The 20,894-nt window shown below is 42.1% G+C and overlaps 2 protein-coding genes across 3 annotated transcripts in view; one reads left to right on the top strand and one right to left on the bottom strand.

The window, feature by feature from the left end:
• Positions 1–15,116, bottom strand: part of WAPL (WAPL cohesin release factor) — an 85,244-nt gene extending 70,128 nt beyond the window's left edge. The window contains exons 1-2 of one of the 2 annotated variants that reach the window (XM_032838401.1): positions 14,777–15,116; positions 11,282–11,802 (exon numbers count right to left, since the gene is read on the bottom strand). In XM_032838401.1, the coding sequence (XP_032694292.1) occupies positions 11,282–11,780 (499 nt within the window). In that variant the 5' untranslated portion in view covers positions 11,781–11,802; positions 14,777–15,116. The remainder of the gene's footprint in view (positions 1–11,281; positions 11,803–14,776) is intronic. The other variant, XM_032838396.1, reaches the window with a different exon arrangement.
• LOC116858296 (translation initiation factor IF-2-like) lies at positions 14,651–20,447 on the top strand. The gene is made up of 3 exons (XM_032843016.1): positions 14,651–14,689; positions 15,092–15,702; positions 19,881–20,447. The coding sequence occupies exons 1-3, from the start codon at positions 14,651–14,653 to the stop codon at positions 19,930–19,932; spliced, it is 702 nt and encodes a 233-aa protein (XP_032698907.1). The 3' UTR covers positions 19,933–20,447.
• The last annotated feature ends 447 nt before the right edge of the window (positions 20,448–20,894 follow it).

Here is a 20,894-nt window from a genome sequence, read left to right as displayed (position 1 = left end):
TACTGTAAATCATCTGGCTGTTAAAAAAAGAACTTGTTCTTTTATTATTATTTAATATATGAAAATAAACAGTAAGTAATTACAGCACTTGCAAGTAACAAAGGGATTATGATAGAAGGCAAGAGAGCAGTTATTCTGGGGCTGAAGGAAGGGACAGATGGAAGAGATTCTAGAGTGGTTGCCAAAATTCTATTTCTTAATGTGGGTGTTGGTCATAAGGGTGTTGCTCTCATAATTCATTAAACTAAGCATATTGTTACACATTACATTGTGTGGTTTTCTGTATCTTTGTTTTATTTTACAATAAAAAGGTTAAAAAAATCACTGATACTTACACTGAATGTTAGTTTTACTTTAAAATTATATTATTTATAGGAAATTATTCCCTTTGCAACCATTTAAATTTATGATCAATGTTTTCATGACCAGCGATCCCCTCCTAGGTACTTATCCAAGAGAAATGAGGACATATGTCTAACAAAAACCTAAATGTGACATATCATAACAGCTTCACTCATAATTGCCCCAAACTGAAAACAATCTAAATGTCCTCCAACTAATGAATGAATTACAGTACATATATAATAGAATACTACTGAGCAATCAAAAAGGAATGAACTACTGTTACATGGAACAGTCTTTAAAAGCATTATGCTAACTCAAAGACAATAGACTGGTAAGGCTATATACCACATGATCACATGTATAGGACATTCTGAAAAAGATAAAAACCAGAGACAGAAAACAGATCAGTGAATGCCAGGGGCTGGAAGTAAGAGAAGGAACTAATCAAAAAGCATGAAGGAACTTTTGAGATAGCAGAAATATTCTGTATCTTGGTAATAATTACACAAATGTATGTATTTCCATAGAACTTAGCAGTTTTAAGATATTACATCAAGTATTTTCCACTCGTCCTTCCAGATCCACTCTCCACCCTGATCTTAGCCCTCTCAGGAGGCTGATCTGTATCAAAGTCCCCTTACTTCTTCTACTGGGTTCTACCCATGAGGACCCCCAGCAGGACAAAGGAGAGGAGGAAATTTAGGTTCAGGTACATTACCCCTCCAGCACTTTGCTTATGAAGCCCCTCAACAGGATACTGTTCCTCTTAAGGTGGCTTCCACTATAAGGCTCAGATGATTTCTTGTCCCTGTGAAAATGGGTGATAATAGCTTCACTGCAGCTAACCAAGCCTACAACACCATTTTTTGTGCTTTCCCTAACATTCTCCCACACCTTTCTAAATAGCTCCTTTATATTTTCCTGAGGTTAGCCTAATTAGGACACGCAACCTATTTCCAGTGGGAACCTTGACTAATAAATCAAGCCTAGAACTTAAAAAAATATATGGGGAGGGGTGCCTGGGTAGCTCAGTGAGTTAAGCATCCAGCTCTTGTTTTGGCTCCGGTCATGATATCATGGGTCCTGGGCTGCAGCTGAGTTAGGCTCCATGCTCAGCAGGGAGTTGGCTTGAAGATTCTTTCCCTTTGTCCCTTCCCACCATGTGCACACACGTACACACTCTGTCCTCTTTCAGTAAATCTTTTACATATATATGGTTCAAAAACTGCTATAGGAAAATTTGGTTCTAAAGTATGCTTCTCACCTCTTTCTCTGTGTCATGATCCAAAACATAAACACATCTTGTGATCTACCTTCTCCTGAATGTTAATACTCAAAATGTATCTGTACTTCTTTCCAATCTCATAATCCAAAAATGAGCACCACCACCACCCAAAACCTTATGTCTAAAACAGGCAGGCTTTGGTGATCAGGACACTCACATATACCTGGGGATTCATTCCCTCAACCGATTCGGTGCCCTAGCTAAACCCTGACTACACATGCCTGTACTTCTTCAGCCCCTTTAAGTATCTGAGAGTAGGATGCTTTGGGGTCACTGGTGTGCTAGCTCCCCAGAGCCTGTTTATAAAACTATTATTACTCCACCCTCTTATAAAAAGCCCATTCTTTTGAGGCTTGTGCCACTTAGCTAGTTACCCTCTAATCTTCCTCTTACCTGTCATCTAACAACCTCTTATTCTTCATTTAAGGGTTTTACACAGGATTTATAACCTACCTCTCATGCCAGTCTTGCTATCATGCTGAATTCCACCAAATCCCAATCTCCTGACCTCACAGTTCTTTAACCTTCTCCCATCCGTAGTCTTCTACATTCCAGCTCAGACACCAGTTCTCAGCTTCATGAAGCAACTTGTTATGTCCCAGAAAGCTTCACCTCTTAAATATTAAAATCAGATTGGATAGTTTTGGGTATCTTTGTAGTGGTAGTTTGTGACTGAGAGGTGAAGCCACTTCTAACCAAAGTGGCTTCACCTCTCAATCACAGCCTACCAACTATCCAACCTGTTCCAGTAACCCCATTCTTGACTTCTATTTAATAAGACTCTTAGTATACTGACCCCTCTTCTCTCCTTTCTCCTATCCACCAGCCTTGTCCAGATCCTAAACATTTTAAATTCTACAGTCCATCATTTCAATCACTCTCTGGGCAATACCCTAAATTCTTCCTTCTCTATCTGTTCACACCACATCTTGTTAGACAAAAATGACAATCCAGGATAATCTAATTTTCCTTTCCAATATTCTACATTCTGTGCAGGTTCATGGCTAAAGGTGGGAGGAGGGGCACAAACATAATGAGGTAAGTTAGAAACCGTTGAGTTTCTAATGATATTATCTTCACTAAAGTCTCATTAATATCCAGAAATTGTCTCTACACAGCTTCTTCCTTCCATTTTCTGCAACATCAATTTAAACCCTTTGTTCCTTCCTTCACTCCAGCCCCTGCATTTCCTTGCCCTTCTTTCCCACTTCCAGGGATAACCTTTTCTATCATTTCATGGGAGAAAAAAATGCTTTCCTCCATAAGCCACCTTATCTTCCACCTCTCAGGAAGCTCACATTCTCAACCATCTTTCCTCCTGTCCAGAAAACGCAGCATCCTTCTCCCAAGACCACTCTCCCCCCTATGCTTTGAAGCCTATGTTCTAAGGCTCTTCCATGCAATCAAACCCTGCAGAACCCCTCATCACCTCATAACTTTTCAAAACCTCTTTTCTCCCCATCCAACATCTTTAACGAGTCATGTACATTCTTGCTACCCCCATACCCTCACTATGTACTCACTACTCAGACTGTTTCAACCCAAGCTGCATACTCCAATGCCAGCTTTGTGGTTCTGATAACATTCCAATTCAGTTGACACTTCATGAACACCTTTTTGCTGGCTTCTATAAAATAGCACTGACTCAATGTGCCTACTGATGCTCTGCTCTTATTCAATTTCCTTATCTAGTTTTTCTCTCCACCAAGTATTACAAGTTCTTCAAGTAACATTCATTCATTCATTCATTCATTCACTATTTACTTTAAGTAGGTTCCACACACAAGCAGGGAGCCCAACACGAGGCTTGAACTCATAACCTTGAAATCAAGACCTGAGCTGACAGGAAGAGTCAGAGCTTTAACTGACTAAGCCACCCAGGCGCCACCTCAAATAACATTTATATGCTGAATCTCAAATGTATTATCTCCAACCAAGACTTCTTATCTAAGTTCCATACTAGCATGTCCTATCCCTCACAAATACCTCAAATTCAATGTGCATAAACCTGAACTGATGAACTTGCCCTCAAAATGTCCCTTTATCTCAAAGAATGACATTACCATTTGCTCAGGTGCTCACATTAAATACTGAGAATCATTTTTAACGTCTCCTTCTTCCTTACTGCCCATGCTACTAAGCTGTCACTTTTATCCTTTGCTCAGTACAGCAGGTCTCAAGTTAAATGTTAGCCTTGCCCCTACCCCTCACTCAGACCAGTAAATAGGCTATTATACAATTTCACAGGACCCTATATTTTTCTTTCCACTTTTAAAGTTTATTTATTGGGGCACTGGCTGGCTCAGATGGTTGAGCAGCCGCCTTTGGCTCAGGTTAGACTCTCAAGGTCGTGGGATGGAGCCGTGCACCAGGCTCCCTGGCAGGGAGCCAGCTTCTCCCTCTCCCTCCGCCTCTCCCCCTGCTCATGCTATCTCCATCTCAAATGAATAAATAAAATCTTTTAAAATGAATAAAAAATAGGGGTGCCTGGGTTAACTCAGTTGGTTAACCGATTGCCTTCGGCTCAGGTCATGATCCCAGAGTCCTGGGATCAAGTCCTGCATGGGGCTCCCAGCTCCGTGGGGAGTCTGCTTCTCCACCTGACCTTCTCTCTCATGCTCTCTCTCTCTCTCAAATAAATAAATAAAAATCTTAAAAAAAAAAAAAAGTTTAAGTAATCTCTACACCCAATATGGCACATGAACTCAGTTCCCCAAGATCCAGAGTCACATGGCTCTTCTGACTCAGCCAACCAGCCATCTCAGATCCTTCTATCTTTCTGTAATTTTCAGCACACTTCTTATTCTGTCTTCAATCTACTGCCCTGCCCACTAGAATGTGAATAAGACAAGATCTTGTTCGTTGGCATAAATGAGCACTCAGCATAGAGGACACTAAAACAGCTGAATGGTTGGAAGGCAGGCATTCCCCCAGACCTTCCTACGAACAAATTTATCCTCCTCTACCATCAGGGCTCTCGAAAAGTTGTGGACTGCTTCCTGGAGTCAGAGACTGGACCAGAAAAATATATGTATCGTCTAGCTTTAAATTCTAAAAATATGGCATATGGAAAATCTCTGAAAAGCATCAAGTATTATACAAATGTGTTGGTCATTGTTTTAAAAGCAGTTACTTATTATTATAAGTGGCAATCAGGAGTTCCATTTCCAGAGGGCAGAGATTATGCTTATAGTTTCTATGTACTACCCTCCCAATGGCTGTTATTCAACCTGGATCCAAGAAGAAACTTGTTAGTGGTCTACAGCACTTTTGTTGTTTGCTCAGACCCTGAAAATAATTCTCCTTTTACTAAGAAAATATTTTACAAGAAATTAAAGTTCTGGAGCACCTAGCTCGCTCAGTCGGAAGAGCATGCCACTCTTAATCTCGGGGTTGTGAGTTCAAGCCCCATGCTGGGTGTAGAGATTACTAGAGAAATTAATAAACTATGAGGCGCCTGGGTGGCTCAGTGGGTTGAGGCCTCTGCCTTCGGCTAGGGTCGCGATGAGATCGAGCCCCTTGTCGGGCTCTCTGCTCAGCAGGGAGCCTGCTTCCCCCTCTCTCTGCCTGCCTCTCTGCCTACTTGTGCTCTCTCTCTCTCTCTGTGTCAAATAAATAAATAAAATCTTTAAAAAAAAAAAAGTTAATAAACTATAAACAAACAAATATACAAACAAACAACAAAAAACGGGGCACCTGGGTGACTCAGTTGGTTAAGCAACTGTCTTTGACTCAGGTTATGATCCTGGAGTCCCAGGATAGAGTCCCGCATCGGGCTCCCTGCTCAGTCTGTGTCTCCCTCTGACCTCTCCTCTCTCATGCTCTCTGTCTCTCATTCTCTCGCTCTCTCACATAAATAAGTAAAATCTGAAAAATAAAATTCTACTTTAGAACAAAATAAGCAAAATTAGTCTTCCAGAATTTGCATACTGAATTTCCATTTGTATAAAACAAAAAATTAAAAATAGAAGATACTTATTACTTATAAAAATAAGGTCAGTTTTATTCACTAAGTATTATAATTACTTAGGCCAAAATTCTTATTAAAATTACTTAAATAGCAACAAGAGAGAATCCATAATATGTTCCCATCAGTTATTTCCAACATCAAGATAAAAATGACTGTACAGTGACACTATTATTTTTTTAAAGATTTATTTATTTGGGAGAGAGAGAGAAAGTGCACAAGTTAGGAGGGAGGGGAAGAGGGAGAGAGAGAATCTCCGCAGACTCCCTGTTGAGGAGTCCAACGCAGGACTTGCTCTAAGCCAAAATCAGGAGTCACCTCACTGAGAGCCACCTAGGCGCCCCAGTGACATGTTATTTTATTTATTCATTTTTATTAACATATAAAGTATTATTTGTTTCAGGCATGCAGGCTGACATATTTTAAATATAAGTCTTTAAATATGATAAAATTATGTTCATTCATGAAAAGAACACTGTGGATGTCTTTCAGATCTTCTACTAGTAATCCAAATTATTCACTGAACTGTGCTTTACCCTCTATAAAATGAAAATAAAGCCTGGCTTACATAGTTGTGATTAAGGGTCAACTGATACATAAAGGGCTCAAAATAAAGTAGGAGCTAAATAAATAATAGGTCTCTTATCTACTTCTCTTAAAAAGAGTTTTAGGTGCACCTGGGTGGCTCAGATGGTTAAGCATCTGCCTTTGGCTTGGGTTATGATTTCCAGGTCCTGGGACTGAGCCCCATGTCAGGCTCCAGGCTCAGCAGAGGGTATGCTTCTTGTCCCTCTCTCACCCTGCTTGTGCTTTCTCTCTCTCAAATGAATAAATAAAATATTGGAAAAACAGAATTTTAGGTACGACTTAAATATATTCTAAACAATATATTCAGTACCTAAATGAAAGCTAGGAACTGTTCGTGATATTATACTTTCAGAATTCTTTAATAATCCTCATTAGACACCTATACTTTATCCAATAAGCAGATGAAAATCTCATCTCACCTCACGAGTTCTTGGCCTACTTTAAGCTTTCAGGAATAGAATAATGCATTCCTTTCTAAAAATCATCTTCAGTTCCTAATCAAAGTTCTTAAATTCCTGACAATAACACCCATCTAACATACAAACACTCAGTACAGCTTTAAGCAAATGGAAAAAAAATGTATTGGCTACGAAACCAGTCATGCAAATTAAGAGCCTATGCAGTAGTTATCTCAATATTTGGCAGGATGTGTAGACTGAATCCCAGCTGGCTGGCAAGGAAAGTGTGCCAAGTAGAAATATAAGTCTTTGCATACTTTATTCTAGAGTCCTGATTAAAAACCTGTAGCAGAAAGCACAAAGATGGAAAATGGAAACAGCCTCATACAAAAGGCAAGAGAAGCCTTCTTGTGACCCTAATACACATAGCCCTTTAAAGAACTTTTTAAAGAACATTCCACGACCTCCTAATTTTAAGGGCAAACCTTTAGGTCCTGCTAAAGGCCATTTTTAAGCAGCACACCTGTTTAAAAACTCACTTTAATAGCAATTAAAACTTAAGTATTTGTGTATAAAACACAAGTCCTGAATCTGCATTGAAATAATCCAGGGAGGGGCACCTAGGTGGCTCAGAGGGTTGGGCCTCTGCCTTCAGCTCTGGTAATGGTTTCAGGGTCCCGGAGAGCCCCGCATCCGGCTCTCTGCTCAGCAGGGAGCCTGCTTCCCCCTCTCTCTCTGCCTGCCTCTCTGCCTACTTGTGATCTCTGTGTTGAATAAATAAAATCTTTTAAAAAATAAAATAAAATAAAATAATAATAATAATCCAGGGAGGGGTGCATGGGTGGCTCTGCTAGTTAGGCATCTGCCTTTGGCTTGGGTCATGATCTCAAGGTCCTGAAATGGAGGCCCAGGTCAGGCTCCCTGCTCAGTGGGGGCTTCTCTTCTCTCCCTTTAGTGGGTGGGTGCTCACTCTCTCTCTCTAATAAGTAAAATCTTTTAAAAAATAACAAAAATAAAAATAATAATAATCCAGGAAGGAAGGCCTCGGTAGTTCAGTAGGTTAAGTGTCTGACTCTTGATTTCAGCTCAAGTTATCTCAGTGTCATGAATCAAACCCCACATGGGGCTCCGTGCTCAGCGGGGGGTCTGCTTCTCTCCCTATCACCCTTCCCACCCCCTCTCCCAAATAAATATATAAATCTTTAAAATAATCCAGGGAGTAGAGGATGGAAAGTAGAGTATGGAGCAAATGGGGCATGGAAAGACAGAGGAAGAGGGAGAAGCAGACTCCCCACTGAGCACGGAGCCCAACCTGGGGCTCCATCTCAGGATCCTGAGATCATGACCTGGACCAAAGGCAGAACCTTAACCTACTGAGCCACCCAGATGCCCTTAAGTTTTCTGTTTTTAAATGAAAAGTTAGGACATTGAGCACCTGGGTGCCTCCATCGTTGGGCATCTGCCTTCAGTTCAAGTCCTGATCCTGAGGTCCTGGCATCGAGTCCCACGTCAGACTCCCTGCTCAGGAGGGAGCCTGCTTCTCCCTTTCCCACTCCCCCTGCTTGTGTTCCCTCTCTGGCTGTCTCTCTCTGTTAAATAAATAAATAAAATATTTTTGGAAAGAAAGAAAGAAAGAAAGAAAGAGAGAGAGAGAGAAGGAAGGAAGGAAGGAAGGAAAGTTAGGACATTTGAGCAACTCAACCATTCCTTGCAGTTCTCATTCAGTCTGTAATCTTGCTTCTAGTTGTCTTTCCTATCAAACCTCTATTTGGAAAACGGCAACAATAATGCATCATGACCTCATTCTGCATTTCCTCTCCAAATAAGCCACGGTTTTTAAAAGTACTCCCTGGTATGAAATATTATAATACATATATGAAACAATTTTACCAGTAGCTAAAAAATTAACCACATATTCCCCTACAGAGAAAGATATGCACCTTAAACTTAATGCTAAGAGAAATGATGCAGTAAATATGAACCCTTTTCACCAATGTGATATAATTCTACAGTGAAAATGGTGTTAATTCCATGGGAAGGAATTTAGCTAGTACGCTTTGCACAAACTTTATCCCAAAATTTCTCAAAGGCTCTTGAATAAAATGACCTGCAAGGGAATTCTGAGACATTACATGTACAGTTTTATCTTGAGTCCAAAATTTTATCATTCTCAAGGATCTTTAATTCAAAAAAGGCTAGGAAGCACTTTAGATTTATAAAGACTCCCTTTATTAAAAATTTAAGTTTGGGTTTCTAAACTTCAACTAAAACCAAAGGCTTGTTCAAGGACAGTAAAGACAGTAACAATCTGACAGACATAGTAAGAGTAGAGTCTAGAAACAGGGAAATGCCCAAGTGTTAGAGGGTAGGAGCAAAAAAAAAGGAAGGTCATAATGTACACAAGTATTTCCAAAACTATAATCAACTTATAAACATACAAACCGATAAATGGTTTTTAAGAACTTAGAATAAGACTACCGTAAGAACTAAAAGCATTCCTTCAAAGTTCCCTTCTTACCCTACAGGGGGCTGCCAGAGTTGCTGCAGCTCTGAGTGGTCAAAAGGAAAAGAGAGGAAAAAAAATATTCATAGAGCTACCCCATGCCCTTTCCACTAAGAATACCTCGTGAAAAAGGAAGAGGGACAAGATGTTCTTAAACATCTATTTATCTGTATTTTAGTACACATTTTCTCCTCATGAAACCATTATAATGTTGTCTGGGCTCCCATTCAGTCCACACTATCAGCAGCAGAACTATAATTTAGCTGTATCAGACTGGGAAACGAATATCTCATTTCTACAGAAAACTGTTGCCAGTTCCCACCTAACAACTTCTTATGGTGGTACGGACAGATACAGACCTAACATCAGCAAAACCATATAAGCAACTGCCATCTGTGTACATTTAATTTCCAAGTTCATACTGTTCCTCTACCTAAACATTCATCCTGCTGTTATCCTCTCCCTGCCAGTGACGCCCTGCTCCCAAAAAGACAGCACCTGGGAAAGCCGTGTCTGCCTTCCTTGACCAGTTTTGTCACTTCCTCAGCTTCATCTTCCTTCCTCCCGGCTATGTGATCCACACGGTGGATGAACGATCAGAGGACAAGACACAGCAGTAAGAACACGGGATAACTGCAGTGGAACAGCACTCCCACAGCCACAGTGGAGGGCACACATTATGTGCTCAACGTGTTAAAAATCGATAAGTGAATCTTACTCCAGTTGTGCCACTACCCAACCTTGGATAGTCACTTGACCTCTCTGAACCTCATCTATAAAGTAAGTAGACCTGAGTTAGTTTATTTTGGTTTAATAGTCCTATGATTACGTTTTTAGGAGCTGATCTGAGAATCAGTTTTTAAGCTGTTTTTGTAAGAATTTTTTTTTTTTTTTTTTTTTGTCAGAGAGAGAGAGAGAGAGCGCGCGAGTGAGCACAGGCAGACAGAGAGGCAGGCAGAGTCAGAGGGAGAAGCAGGCTCCCTGCCGAGCAAGGGGCCCGATGTGGGACTCGATCCCAGGACACTGGGATCATGACCTGAACCGAAGGCAGCTGCTTAACCAACTGAGCCATCCAGGCGTCACTAAGCTGTTTTTTTAATGAAAGTTTATCCTAACCTTAAGTTTTAAACAATGCTTCAGAAGAAAATGTGGGCAAAGCATAAGGACAGCCAAATCAGAATTAACCGGGAGAATCAAGGGAATGACAGTAACAGCTGGCTCGTCCTCTCATCCAAGGGTGAAAAAAAAAGTGAAAAATGTTCAGCATTTTTAGTAAAACTATGCAAGGCGAAGTCTTTTATTATACTGTTCCGAGGCACTTATATTAAGCCTCAAGTACAAACTCTTCTTAAGAATTCAGTACTAGGAAAGTTTTGTCTTTACTTCCTTTCAAAATATGAGATCTGCATAATCTTTTGTATCCCCAAACTTTGCCGGAAGTTGAAATCTAAGGTCTATTTTCAACTACAGTGCTATCCATCCTTGTCCTATTGCTAATAAAACAAGCATGCTTTCTCCTGCTACCTGCAATCTCAGTTCTTTGGTCTTTTAATTAATTGTACTTTTACCACTTACTCTAAATCTCAAATCTTTTACAAAAGGACTAAGGGTAAAACGGACAAAATATATTGTTTTCTGAATGAATACTAGATGCCAGATTTACAAATTAACACCTTAAAAATACAACTGGTTTTGTGGATTAAAATCTATTAATACAAGTTGCTAACCAGACTCCAAACAAATCTCAAATTGTAATCAAGTTCAATTCTTCAGTGTTTCCACAATACCTCCTTAATCTTTCTAAACTAGTTTTAGAAGGAAAGCCTAACACTCTAAACTTAATCCTCAGTGTAAATGCTCATCCAATTTCCATTATCAGTAACAATACAAATCCTCCACAGTAACAGAAATCAGATACTGTGTGATGCTAACCCAACAAAAAGAGATGTTTCTTGCTGGAAACGGAGTTACAGATGTAAGAAAAACTGTTCCCAAAATGTACCATGAGTAACAGCCTGGAAACATTAATATCCAAGTTGCTTAAGTAAAACTTCAACCCCCAAGTGGTTTAGTCCCCATTAACCACAAATGCATAAAGAAAACACAAGCAGCATAGTATTTTAGAATTCAAAGCATTTAACTAAATGGTTTACACAAAGCTCTTCTGGCTCAGAATAAAGAAATTCAAAACTTACCTGAAGTCATTAATTTAGCACAGCTACTTTTGCTTGCATCATCTTCTAAGATTCGGTTTGTGCTCTTTTCTTTCCCAACCAAAGTTTCTTCCAAATGTAAGCATTTATCAGATACAACACTGTCTTCACCCACTGCATGACTACTTTTGCTATTAGCTTCAAGTACAGAAGTGACCTCTTCCAGCTGAGCAGCTTCACTAGATTCTGAATAAGTGGAACCCTTACCCTGGGCTAAATTCTTTGAAGAAACTGGTAGAGACTCATCATCACTATCAAATCCAAAAGGATCTCCAGTATTTTCTTCTTCCACTTTAGGTTTCTTCGGAATCTCTTGGATATCTGGTTTGAAATTGGGCCTCTTCTGCCCTAATTTAGCCATAAATGTGGTCTCTCCCCATTTTGTGCTAAGGGTGGTCCGTTTGTTGGAAAAGACTTCATCAAATTTTGAACTGCCATTTCCTCCTTTCCTACTGTATGTTTTCCCAAATCTGGATGTCATTTTGACACCTGTTTCATATTCTCTGTGGAAAAAAAAAGTAAGAATATATATAATCACCAAATACATAACAAATGTTAACACTGAATATAAAAATAAGAACCAGGGATTCTCCCCATGGGGCTTCTCAAAACTGAAGATACAAACCTGTAAAAATGGTTAAATACATATGGGGAGGGCGTATAAAGAAAGGGGTTCATTTTTTATTCTACAGATTTCCTTTTATTCTACTCAATTTCCTTCTTTCAGTAAGTACATATTCACAAACTACTTACAAAGTAAGAAAGTATAAAAACTAATAACCAACTTATCCCCAAAACCAACTTAAGAGCAGAACATCAACATTGTTGATGAACACTGAAACCCTTTTTTAGGTTTCAAATGAAATCTATGCACTATCCTTATAAATACAAGTTACCTTTACAAAAATAATCTGAATAGGTTATTACTCCTAATATAAAATCTTAAACACAAAATGTTGATTTTTTTCAGGATCTAAGAAATATCAAATAATTGACTAAATTAGGTCTTTGAAACTTCAGAGCATTTATTCAACTGAAGGGGGAAAAGTCAGAAAAATGGTACTATTTTCTCACGTATTAGAATCTACAGCCCTTTTTTTTTTTTTTTAAGATTTTATTTATTTGACAGAAAGATCACAAGTAGGCAGAGAGGCAGGCAGGGGGAGAAGCAGGCTCCCTGCTGATCAGAGAGCCTAATATGGGGCTTGATCCCAGTACCCTGAGACCATGACCTGAGCGGAAGGCAGAGGCTTAACCCACTGAGCCACCGAGGCACCCCAGAACATATAGCTTTTAAAACAATCTTAAAGGTTCTGATTCTTGGTCTAATGTCGGTTGAACTGTGACTTGACAAATATTCCCTAGTTGGTCATCTTCCTATGCACAAGAAACCATACTGATTCTATCTTCTTTGTCCCCATAGTGCTGTGCTCCTTTGCTGAGTTACATTTTCCTGAAGCTGGTGAACTCCAGCATACTAGACTGCTCTGATTATTAAACGAAGCAAAAGAAACATATAAATTTATTTTCCTCTCTGCTTTATAAAAGATAAATGCACTCATCTGATGTGCCTACATAATAACTACTATGAGAAAAAAAATTTTGGACAGTTAATCAGGAGTAAAACGTTTTAAAAGCAAATTACAGTCCTTTTTAAACACTATCAATTCTTATCCATTTCCTACACTTTAACCTTCTAAAGTTTAAATATCGATATGTCAAATATATCTAGAAATAAAGAACTGTCTAGATTTTGAAAAGAAAATCTTCATATCTTGAAATTTAAAATACAACAACTGGAAAGACATTTGTCTTCTACTTTTGAATACGTTTTGGTCTATATTTTAAACACATTTTCCTCTACTAACTTAAATTCTTGCAACTTACATTACTATAAACTTAGTTTTATATATATCCAGTAGAGGATTTTCCTCTCATTTTTGGTTAGAAACCAATTCTAATTTGACAAAGTTAACTATTTGGTCATCATACAGCTCTCCATTAAGAGAAAATAGTGTGAAGACCTTCTAATATGACAGAAAACCTTTTCCTGAGATCTATTTCCCATCTACTGTAGATTTACACTAAAGAATCATTCGTTCCTGTTGCATACAGCCTAAATAAACAAAACTAAGTATATCTGGCAGCTCTAAGAACAGAATAAAGTCATTTCATTCCTCCAAGAATATAAAGCCCTGATCCACACATCTACATTTACACGTACACCAACAAAGCTGGAACATTTTGTATACAATTACATGGTAGCGATCACCTAAAAATGTCAACTAAAGGCCAAACCAAAAATCTAGACTTGAACTCCTTTGGGCCTTGGAGGAAAACGGTCCTGGAACCACAAAGCGTTCACTGTTTCAAGTTGAAAGTCTGCAAATTCTTGATAAAAAGGAGTTAACTATATTAAGCAATAAGAAAATAATGCTTATGTTTTTTAAGAGTCCATGTCTCTTATAAATATATACTAAAATACTACTGAAATAACGTCAGCAAATCTCTAGCTTTAAAGGATGTGGAACAGAAAACATGTAGACGAGAAACATTTGGTTAAGAATAACTATTGAATCTGAACGATTAATACACGGGTGCTCATTACATAATACCCCCTACTTTTGACTTCCTTTAGAGTTTTCCATGTCTTTTTGGAAAAGTCACTAAACAGACAACTGTGATGGCATTATCTACGTCTAGGGTGTAAAGTAGGTTCAATTCAAGTAAGTGTGCAGACACAGCTGACATTATATTTTAAGAATATCTCAAGTACACAGGCTGTCTTGTTCAGGTTTCAAACTCCAAAGACTTTCCTAACGAAAAAGGAAAGAATGGTTCACAACTAAGTCTTTTTCGGTCGTTGGGCCCTTGCTTCTGCCCAAAGCCAGGTCGAATTTTCAGGAAAGTGCGCTGGGATGAAAAGTCCTCACAGTTAACCCTCAACCAAGTGCAGCGTCTTTAGGATCCCCAAGGGCTTAGAGGCTTCCACTAAGAAGTGAAAGCCGGAAAGGGCGAAGCTAAGCACCCAGAAAACCTCACCTGGGGGCGGTCGGTGCACCGGGAGGTAGCGGGGAGAGGCGGCCCCCTCCGGCTGGAAGCTCACGCAACTTTTCTCCTCCCCACCCCCACCGCCAGGAACGGGATGTAGCTTCCGACGCCCCGGAAGCCTCTGCCACTGAATCCCCAAGGCAGTGTAAGGCCTCGGTGGCGGCCAGGGGCGGAGAAAAGACGGCGAAGGACTCAGGGCTGAAACCAACGCACTTGACCGCGCTTGGGGAGGGAAGTAAATCAGAAGCCGCCCGGAAGGAACTCAGAAAAAGGAAAAATAGAGGAAAAAGAGAGTTCCTCATGTCGTTTCCCTGCCCAACTTCCTCAGAGGCTGTGTGGGTGAGACAGCGAGACTTCCAGACCCCTACCTCCCCCACCCTCCCTGACTCGCTCCGGGCCTAGGCAGCCGCCCGAGACCTCACTTACCCTCGGCGCCTGGCGGGTGCTTTGGCCTCGGGCCGCCTCCGCCTCTCCTGCTCCCAACGGCCCACGGACGGGCGCGGGAGCCCCGCGCGGGAGAACAGGGGCGGCTTGTGCGCGAAGAGAGGCAAGGGGCTCCGCCACCGTCAGAACCCGCGACTCCGCTCTGGGTAAATAGGAAACCCGGTGGAGGAGGGGGGAGGAGCGGCGGCACCGCAACTTCCCTCCCCGCCTTGAGCGCCGCCGGCCGGGCCCGGGCCTAGGCCTCCCTGGCCGCCGCCGCTGGAGCCGGTACCGGAGCTCGCTACGTGCCCCCGCTAGGCCGCCGCCGCCTCCTGCGCCGCCGCTTCCGCCGGTGAATGGTCAGCGCTGGAGTTTGAACAGGGCCCTCAACCATCTCAACGCCATTTGCGCTCCCGGCCCCCACCTCCTTCCTCCAACAGCCGCTCGCTCCGTCACTCCGCTTCCCACAGGCCCCGCGCGGCCGTCCGACCCCACAGCCAATCGCGCGGCAGCTTACTCAAACCGCCGCGCAGGCGCCGCTCCCCGCATGCTCCGGCGCCCGCCATTGGTCCGGCCGCGGCGCCCGACGGGAGTTGTAGTCCCGGTCCGCGAGGTCCCTATACTCGGAGCGGGGCGCGGGAGCGGGTGGCGGGAGGAACGGTCGTGGCGGGTCTGACACGCCCGGGCTCGGGAGCCACTTTCAGCTCCCGGCCCCGCCGGGAGACCCAGGTGCTGCGGGGGAGGGCCGGGGCCTCAGTGCAGGCAGCTGTGTCAATCGTTTCCCCCCCAGGGACACGCCGGTGTCTAGGGAGGATGGGTTGTGCAGCTGCGCCAGGCCTGCTGGGGCCGCGGCCCGGGAGCGGGGAGGTGGGGAGCTGGCGGCTCGGAACCGCCCTCAGCCCGGCCTGGCGGACGCTGGCCCAGCGCAGGTAACGACTGCGGGAACCGGGAAGCCCGGAGCGCTGGGCACGTAACGCCGCGAGTGATGTCGGCTCCAGCCCTTAAATGCTCCCCCTCCGACTCCTCGGCCCGTACGTTCATAGTTCTCGGGTCTCTCCCGCACCCGTTAAAAGTGACCCCGAGAATACTGGCTGATATTAAGGAATTATCGTTAACCTTGTTGGGTGTGATAACGATAATGTGGTTATGTAAGAACTAATTAAAAAAAAAAGACTAAAGTTTTGATGGGTAAAATGATTTCGAGTCTGGTATTTACTTGAAAGTAACTTCTACAAATACCGAGCGAAGGGGAATAAAACAAACCAACGGGGTGTTTTTCCGTTGTTGCGTGATACGTACACAAGGGCTCATTATTCCAGGCTCTCTAATGTTTCTGAAATTTTCCATAATGAAAAGTTTAGAGCAATGAACCAGTGATTGCCTCTGGGGAGGACAGGGAGGTGGGAGATGAAAGGGGGAAAGTGTTATTTACACTGTACGCTCTTTTGTGCTGTTTGGGTTCTTTTTCCAGATCAGTGTATTACCTGTTCAGAAAGTTGGAAATTTGGGGGTTTTCTGTCTTTCTTAAAGCTTCAATGGGAAAACAGCATTCTAAAAAGTAGCGCAGTTTGTGTTAAGAGGTACGTGATTCATCTAGCCCGGACAGCCCTGTTGTTGGGTGGGTGGTTAATGGACATACACCTGGGAAATTAGAAAACTAATTGGTTCTAGTGAAAACCCCGCCCCTTCTTCCACAAAAGGATAATTTGCTTTAAATGCCCCCAGAAGTTACCAAATTCCTCCAATATATTCAGGAAACTCCGAATAAAGAAAAAAAAAAAAATGGTTCAGAGATTCTGCAGCTCTTCCCAATGGGAAGTTAAGGTGGATTTTAGCAGGCTGACTTGTTTGACTTTTGCAATACTGCTTACAAAATTTATATTCTGACATTTGCAATTTCCCAAATATCACAACAGTACTTTCTCTTGATTGTTTCAAAATAAATCAACTTTTGATAGCCTTTGTGACTGGAAGTTATAACAGGTCTGCGTATGCCACTGTGGACAGTATGTGCATGACTTGTATTTGGGTCAGTTTTGTCTTTTTTTAAAAAATCAGCATAGGATCTTATTTTATCAGTTTGTTTAGAGATTGCGAGCAGAGCAGAGGTGCTAGCTGCACTTACTATAATTATTTAGATGACAGAGTGGTGGGTGCTAATTAAGGGGTAATTATCATCAGAGGCAAAGGCTAAGATCAAAAAGCCGAAAGTGGTGGAGAGACAATTGCAGGATCTTCCTGCAGAAGTGGTGCTATGAACCCTCCTGGACCAAAGGATGTATTCTTTATGACCTGGCCTGGGTACTTGTCTGGGTCGGTGACTCCACATGAGGCTTAAGTAGAAGAGTTAATTTTTTATAGACAGGGACAATCCATGGAACCCATTTAGGGGCTTTTTGTGCAGTAACTGTGTTTGCGTATCATTAAATTCTTGCCACTCAAAGAGTGATCCCAGGTCAGCAGCATGGCATAATCTGGAAGCTTGTTGGGAATACAGAATTACTGTCCCCAACTCCACTGAATCAGAATTGGTGCTTTTAACAGGATTCCCCAGGTAACTGGTCCACACAGTAAAGGTGGACAAGCCTATTTTTTCAAGGATACCTATAGGTATATCTAAACTCTAATCTTTTTTGTTAAAATGGGGGAAGGAAGGAAGAGACCATTGAGAACCTATTATACAACAGATATGATGCCAGGCTCTTCATTTGCATCCCTGCTTGTTATCCCTGTTTTACAGGTGAGGAAATTGAGAGCTTGGCATTTGCTCAAGGTATGGTAACTAATGAGGAAGTCACACATTTTCCTTTTTTTTTTTTTTTAAAGATTTTATTTATTTGTCAGCAAGAGAGCACGCAAGCTGAGGAAGTGGCAGGCAGAGGGACAAGCAGGCTCCCTGCTGAGCAAGGACCTCCCCCCCCCCCGCCCCCATGCGGGGCTCCATCCCAGGACCCCAGGATCATGACCTGAGCTGAAAGCAGATGCTTAACCAACTGAGCCACCCAGCCATCCCCAAACATTTTCTGAAACATTGGATACCCATTATTACTTACAGATACTGTTGAGTCTAGTAGAAAATGGTACAGGATTTGAAAAGTGGAAAACAGTGCATGTGGGTTTAGTATGTGGAAGCTTAGTATGTTAATCCCGAACAGAGCTGTGCTGGGGCTCTCTGCTCTCCTCCTTTAGTGCCTCACACTAAAGACTGCCTATTCTAGAGCCCCTCCTGGAGGGAGTTCAGACTGGGCCTTTAGGGAGCTCCATTCAGGTGGACTAGTACTTTGCTTCAGCGGAAAAAAGAAAATCCTGCAAAGAAAACTACTAGAAGAATCTGTCCTGTCACTGTTGTGTCTTTGTTCCAGCCCAAGCACAGGAATTATCAGAACTTGAGTTGCTAAATAGAGCTGTGTAATCTTTTTCTGATAATGGGTAATAAAATGTATCCCAATTTAGAGAATTCAGAGAACTAGAAGTCAGAAATTACCACATTGGTTACAGGAAATTTTTCCTTATCTTAGGATGGGGAATAAAATTATAAATCATATACTTGCACATTGTAGTGGTGTGTTACAGTGCCCTACAAGATGAGGGCCAGGCCCTGCCCTTACCTCCCTGACGCTCCCCAACCCTTCTCTCTTTTCAGTTAGTCTATTCCCACCCCCACCCCAGCCTATTTTACTTAAATTAAAATACCCAGGGTGCCTGTGTGGCTCAGTTCGTTAGGTTAAGCATCTGCCTTGGGCTCTGGTCAAGATCCCCAGGTCTTGGGATTCAGCACCCATCCCACCCCCAACCCTCCCACAGCTGCCAGTGCTCAGCGGAGGAGCCTACTTCTCCCTCTCCCTCTGTGCCTTTGTCTGCTTGAGCTCTCAAATAAATAAAAGTCTTTAAAAAAATAAAAATAAAAAGTAAACTGTAACATTGTAACACCCCAGTCCAAAAATGTTCATTATTTCTACTTTATTTTTCTTCAGGAAAATATCTCATCTAGCATTTATCTCATCTAGTATATCACATGTTTTTGTGTTTATATTATATATTTATCTTCCCTATGAGGGGAGGGATTATTATCTCCTGCTAAAACCTTAGCACATAGGAGAGTGTGTAGCACACAGTAGGTGCTCAACAAATACTTATTTAAATGCTCCCCATTTATTTCCTTCTTTCATGTAAGATTGTATCATGAAAAGAGACTTGAAACTGACAATGGTTTCCTATAACTGGTAGCACCATAAAGAGTTGACTGGGTTTTCCCAAGGGGGAGGGAAGAATGCTTTCTGGAGTTATCTTTTGTTCTTGCTTTGGATAGGTTTTCATTCTGAGAATTGAGAAGATGAATATTACTATAATCACAATTACCTTGTTTTCCAGCATAATTGGAATATGTTCTCCAGAGATGGTGACATCCTTTGGGGAATAAGCTGCTGTCTAGGTAGTTGAAAGGCAAAGCAAGGCGAATTCCCTGGGGACATGTTGCCTGACAAGGATTGGTACCCAGCAACCTCTTAAGCTCTGGCTACCTGACCCTCATCTCCAAACAGCCACTTTCCCCTGGGCCCCTCACCCCTAATGCTCTACGGTATCCACCCTCCCAACAAAAACCCTCCTGGGGCTTCCCATCATCAAGAGTAAAACCCAAAATCATCTTGTGGCCTATAAAGCCATGGGCGATTGGGCCCCAATACTCCTATCCCTTCCCACCTTACCAAGCCTGCCTCTATCTACTGCTAGAACCTGCCAAACCAGCTCCTGCCTTCAGGCCTCTGTTCCCTCGACTTGTCCTGGAGATAAGCACCTGACTCACTCACTCACCTCTTGGGCCTCCACTCAGGTGTCTCCTCAGTAGTGCCTACCCTAACTGTGCTATTTTAGTTAAATCCCTCACCCTACCAGCCAAGCACTCCATATCCCCTTTCCCTATTTTTTTTATGGTAAAATAATAAAAAAAATAAAAAACCTATCTTCATTTTTATATTTTCAGGATATTTTATTGGGCACATAGAAATTTGGAATTTTTTTTATAACTTCCTGGTGGAATTGAAAGCTTTTTAAGTAATACAGAAGATCAATCACAAAAATCACCTGAATTTTCCATCCCTCCCTGTATGCACACCTTTTGTAGTGTGACTTTGCAGCTCCTGGAAGAATCTGGGCTATAACTTGTAACTTGGGTTGGCCCAAAGAACATGGCAGAAGAGATACAGCTCTGAGCTTGAGTCTTACGAAAACTTGAACGATTCCACATTCTTTCTTGGATCCCTGCCTCCACAAGGAGAGCAGGCCTGGGCTAGCCTGCTGGAGGAGGAGAATCCACATGGAAAAGAGCTGAGGTCATCGTACACCAGTCAACAGCCAGCAGACCCCAAACATGCAAGCCAAGCCAGGATTAGCATAGCCACCTACCCGACCTGCAGCTGCCCACAGATGCCTGCGTGTGAGCCCACCTGGGGCCAGACCAACTGCCCAGATGACTTTAGACTCATGAGCAATAATAAATAGTTATTATGTTAAGCCTCTGCATTTTGGAGTGGGTTGTTACACTGCATTATTGTGGCAATAGATAATTGATGGTTAATGACCCCTCCTTTGGTTCTCAGCCTCAGAAAAGCCTTCCTGACTACCCCAGCAAACTAGCTCAGCTTCCCAGTCTATAATACCACAGACTAATACATCACTCTCCAAAATAATTTGTTTACTTCTTTGTTATGGGTTTCCTATACTAGACTGTCCTTACATGTAAGGAAAGAGGCCTTGTCCATTTTGTCCCCTTCTGTATGTCCTCAGTACCCAGCACAGTACTGCTCTGTTCTGCTTCATGTCCACTGAGCACTGAAAATGTGGCCAGTCCAAGTAGAGATGTGCTGAAAATATAAAATACACACTGGGGTGCCTGGGTGGCTCAGTCCTTAAGCATCTGCCTTCAGCCCGGGTCATGATCCCAGGATCCTGGGATCAAGCCACTCATTGCATTGGGCTCCCTGCTCGGTGGGAAGCCTGCTTCTCCCTTACCCACTACCCCTGCTTGTGTTCCCTCTCTCACTGTCTCTCTCTCTCAAATAAATAAAATCTTTAAAAATAAAATAATATAACACACTGAATTTTGTACTAAAAGGCTTAGTAC

The sequence above is a fragment of the Lontra canadensis genome, unplaced genomic scaffold (genome assembly GCF_010015895.1).
Source record: "Lontra canadensis isolate GAN:19392208 unplaced genomic scaffold, GSC_riverotter_1.0 scaffold3, whole genome shotgun sequence".
Lineage (NCBI taxonomy): Eukaryota > Metazoa > Chordata > Mammalia > Carnivora > Mustelidae > Lontra > Lontra canadensis.
Note: the sequence above shows the minus strand (reverse complement) of the source record. Positions and strands in the feature narration are given on the sequence as shown.

What these genes read in the sequence shown, in the direction of transcription:
- LOC116858296 (XM_032843016.1), top strand. Translation starts at nt 14,651, where the DNA reads ATGTCGTTTCCCTGCCCAACTTCCTCAGAGGCTGTGTGG. An exon ending in CTTCCTCAGAGGCTGTGTGG is followed by an intron (nt 14,690 to 15,091) that starts GTGAGACAGCGA and finishes TGCCCCCGCTAG; the next exon opens with GCCGCCGCCGCCTCCTGCGC. An exon ending in CGGACGCTGGCCCAGCGCAG is followed by an intron (nt 15,703 to 19,880) that starts GTAACGACTGCG and finishes CCCTCCCTGTAT; the next exon opens with GCACACCTTTTGTAGTGTGA.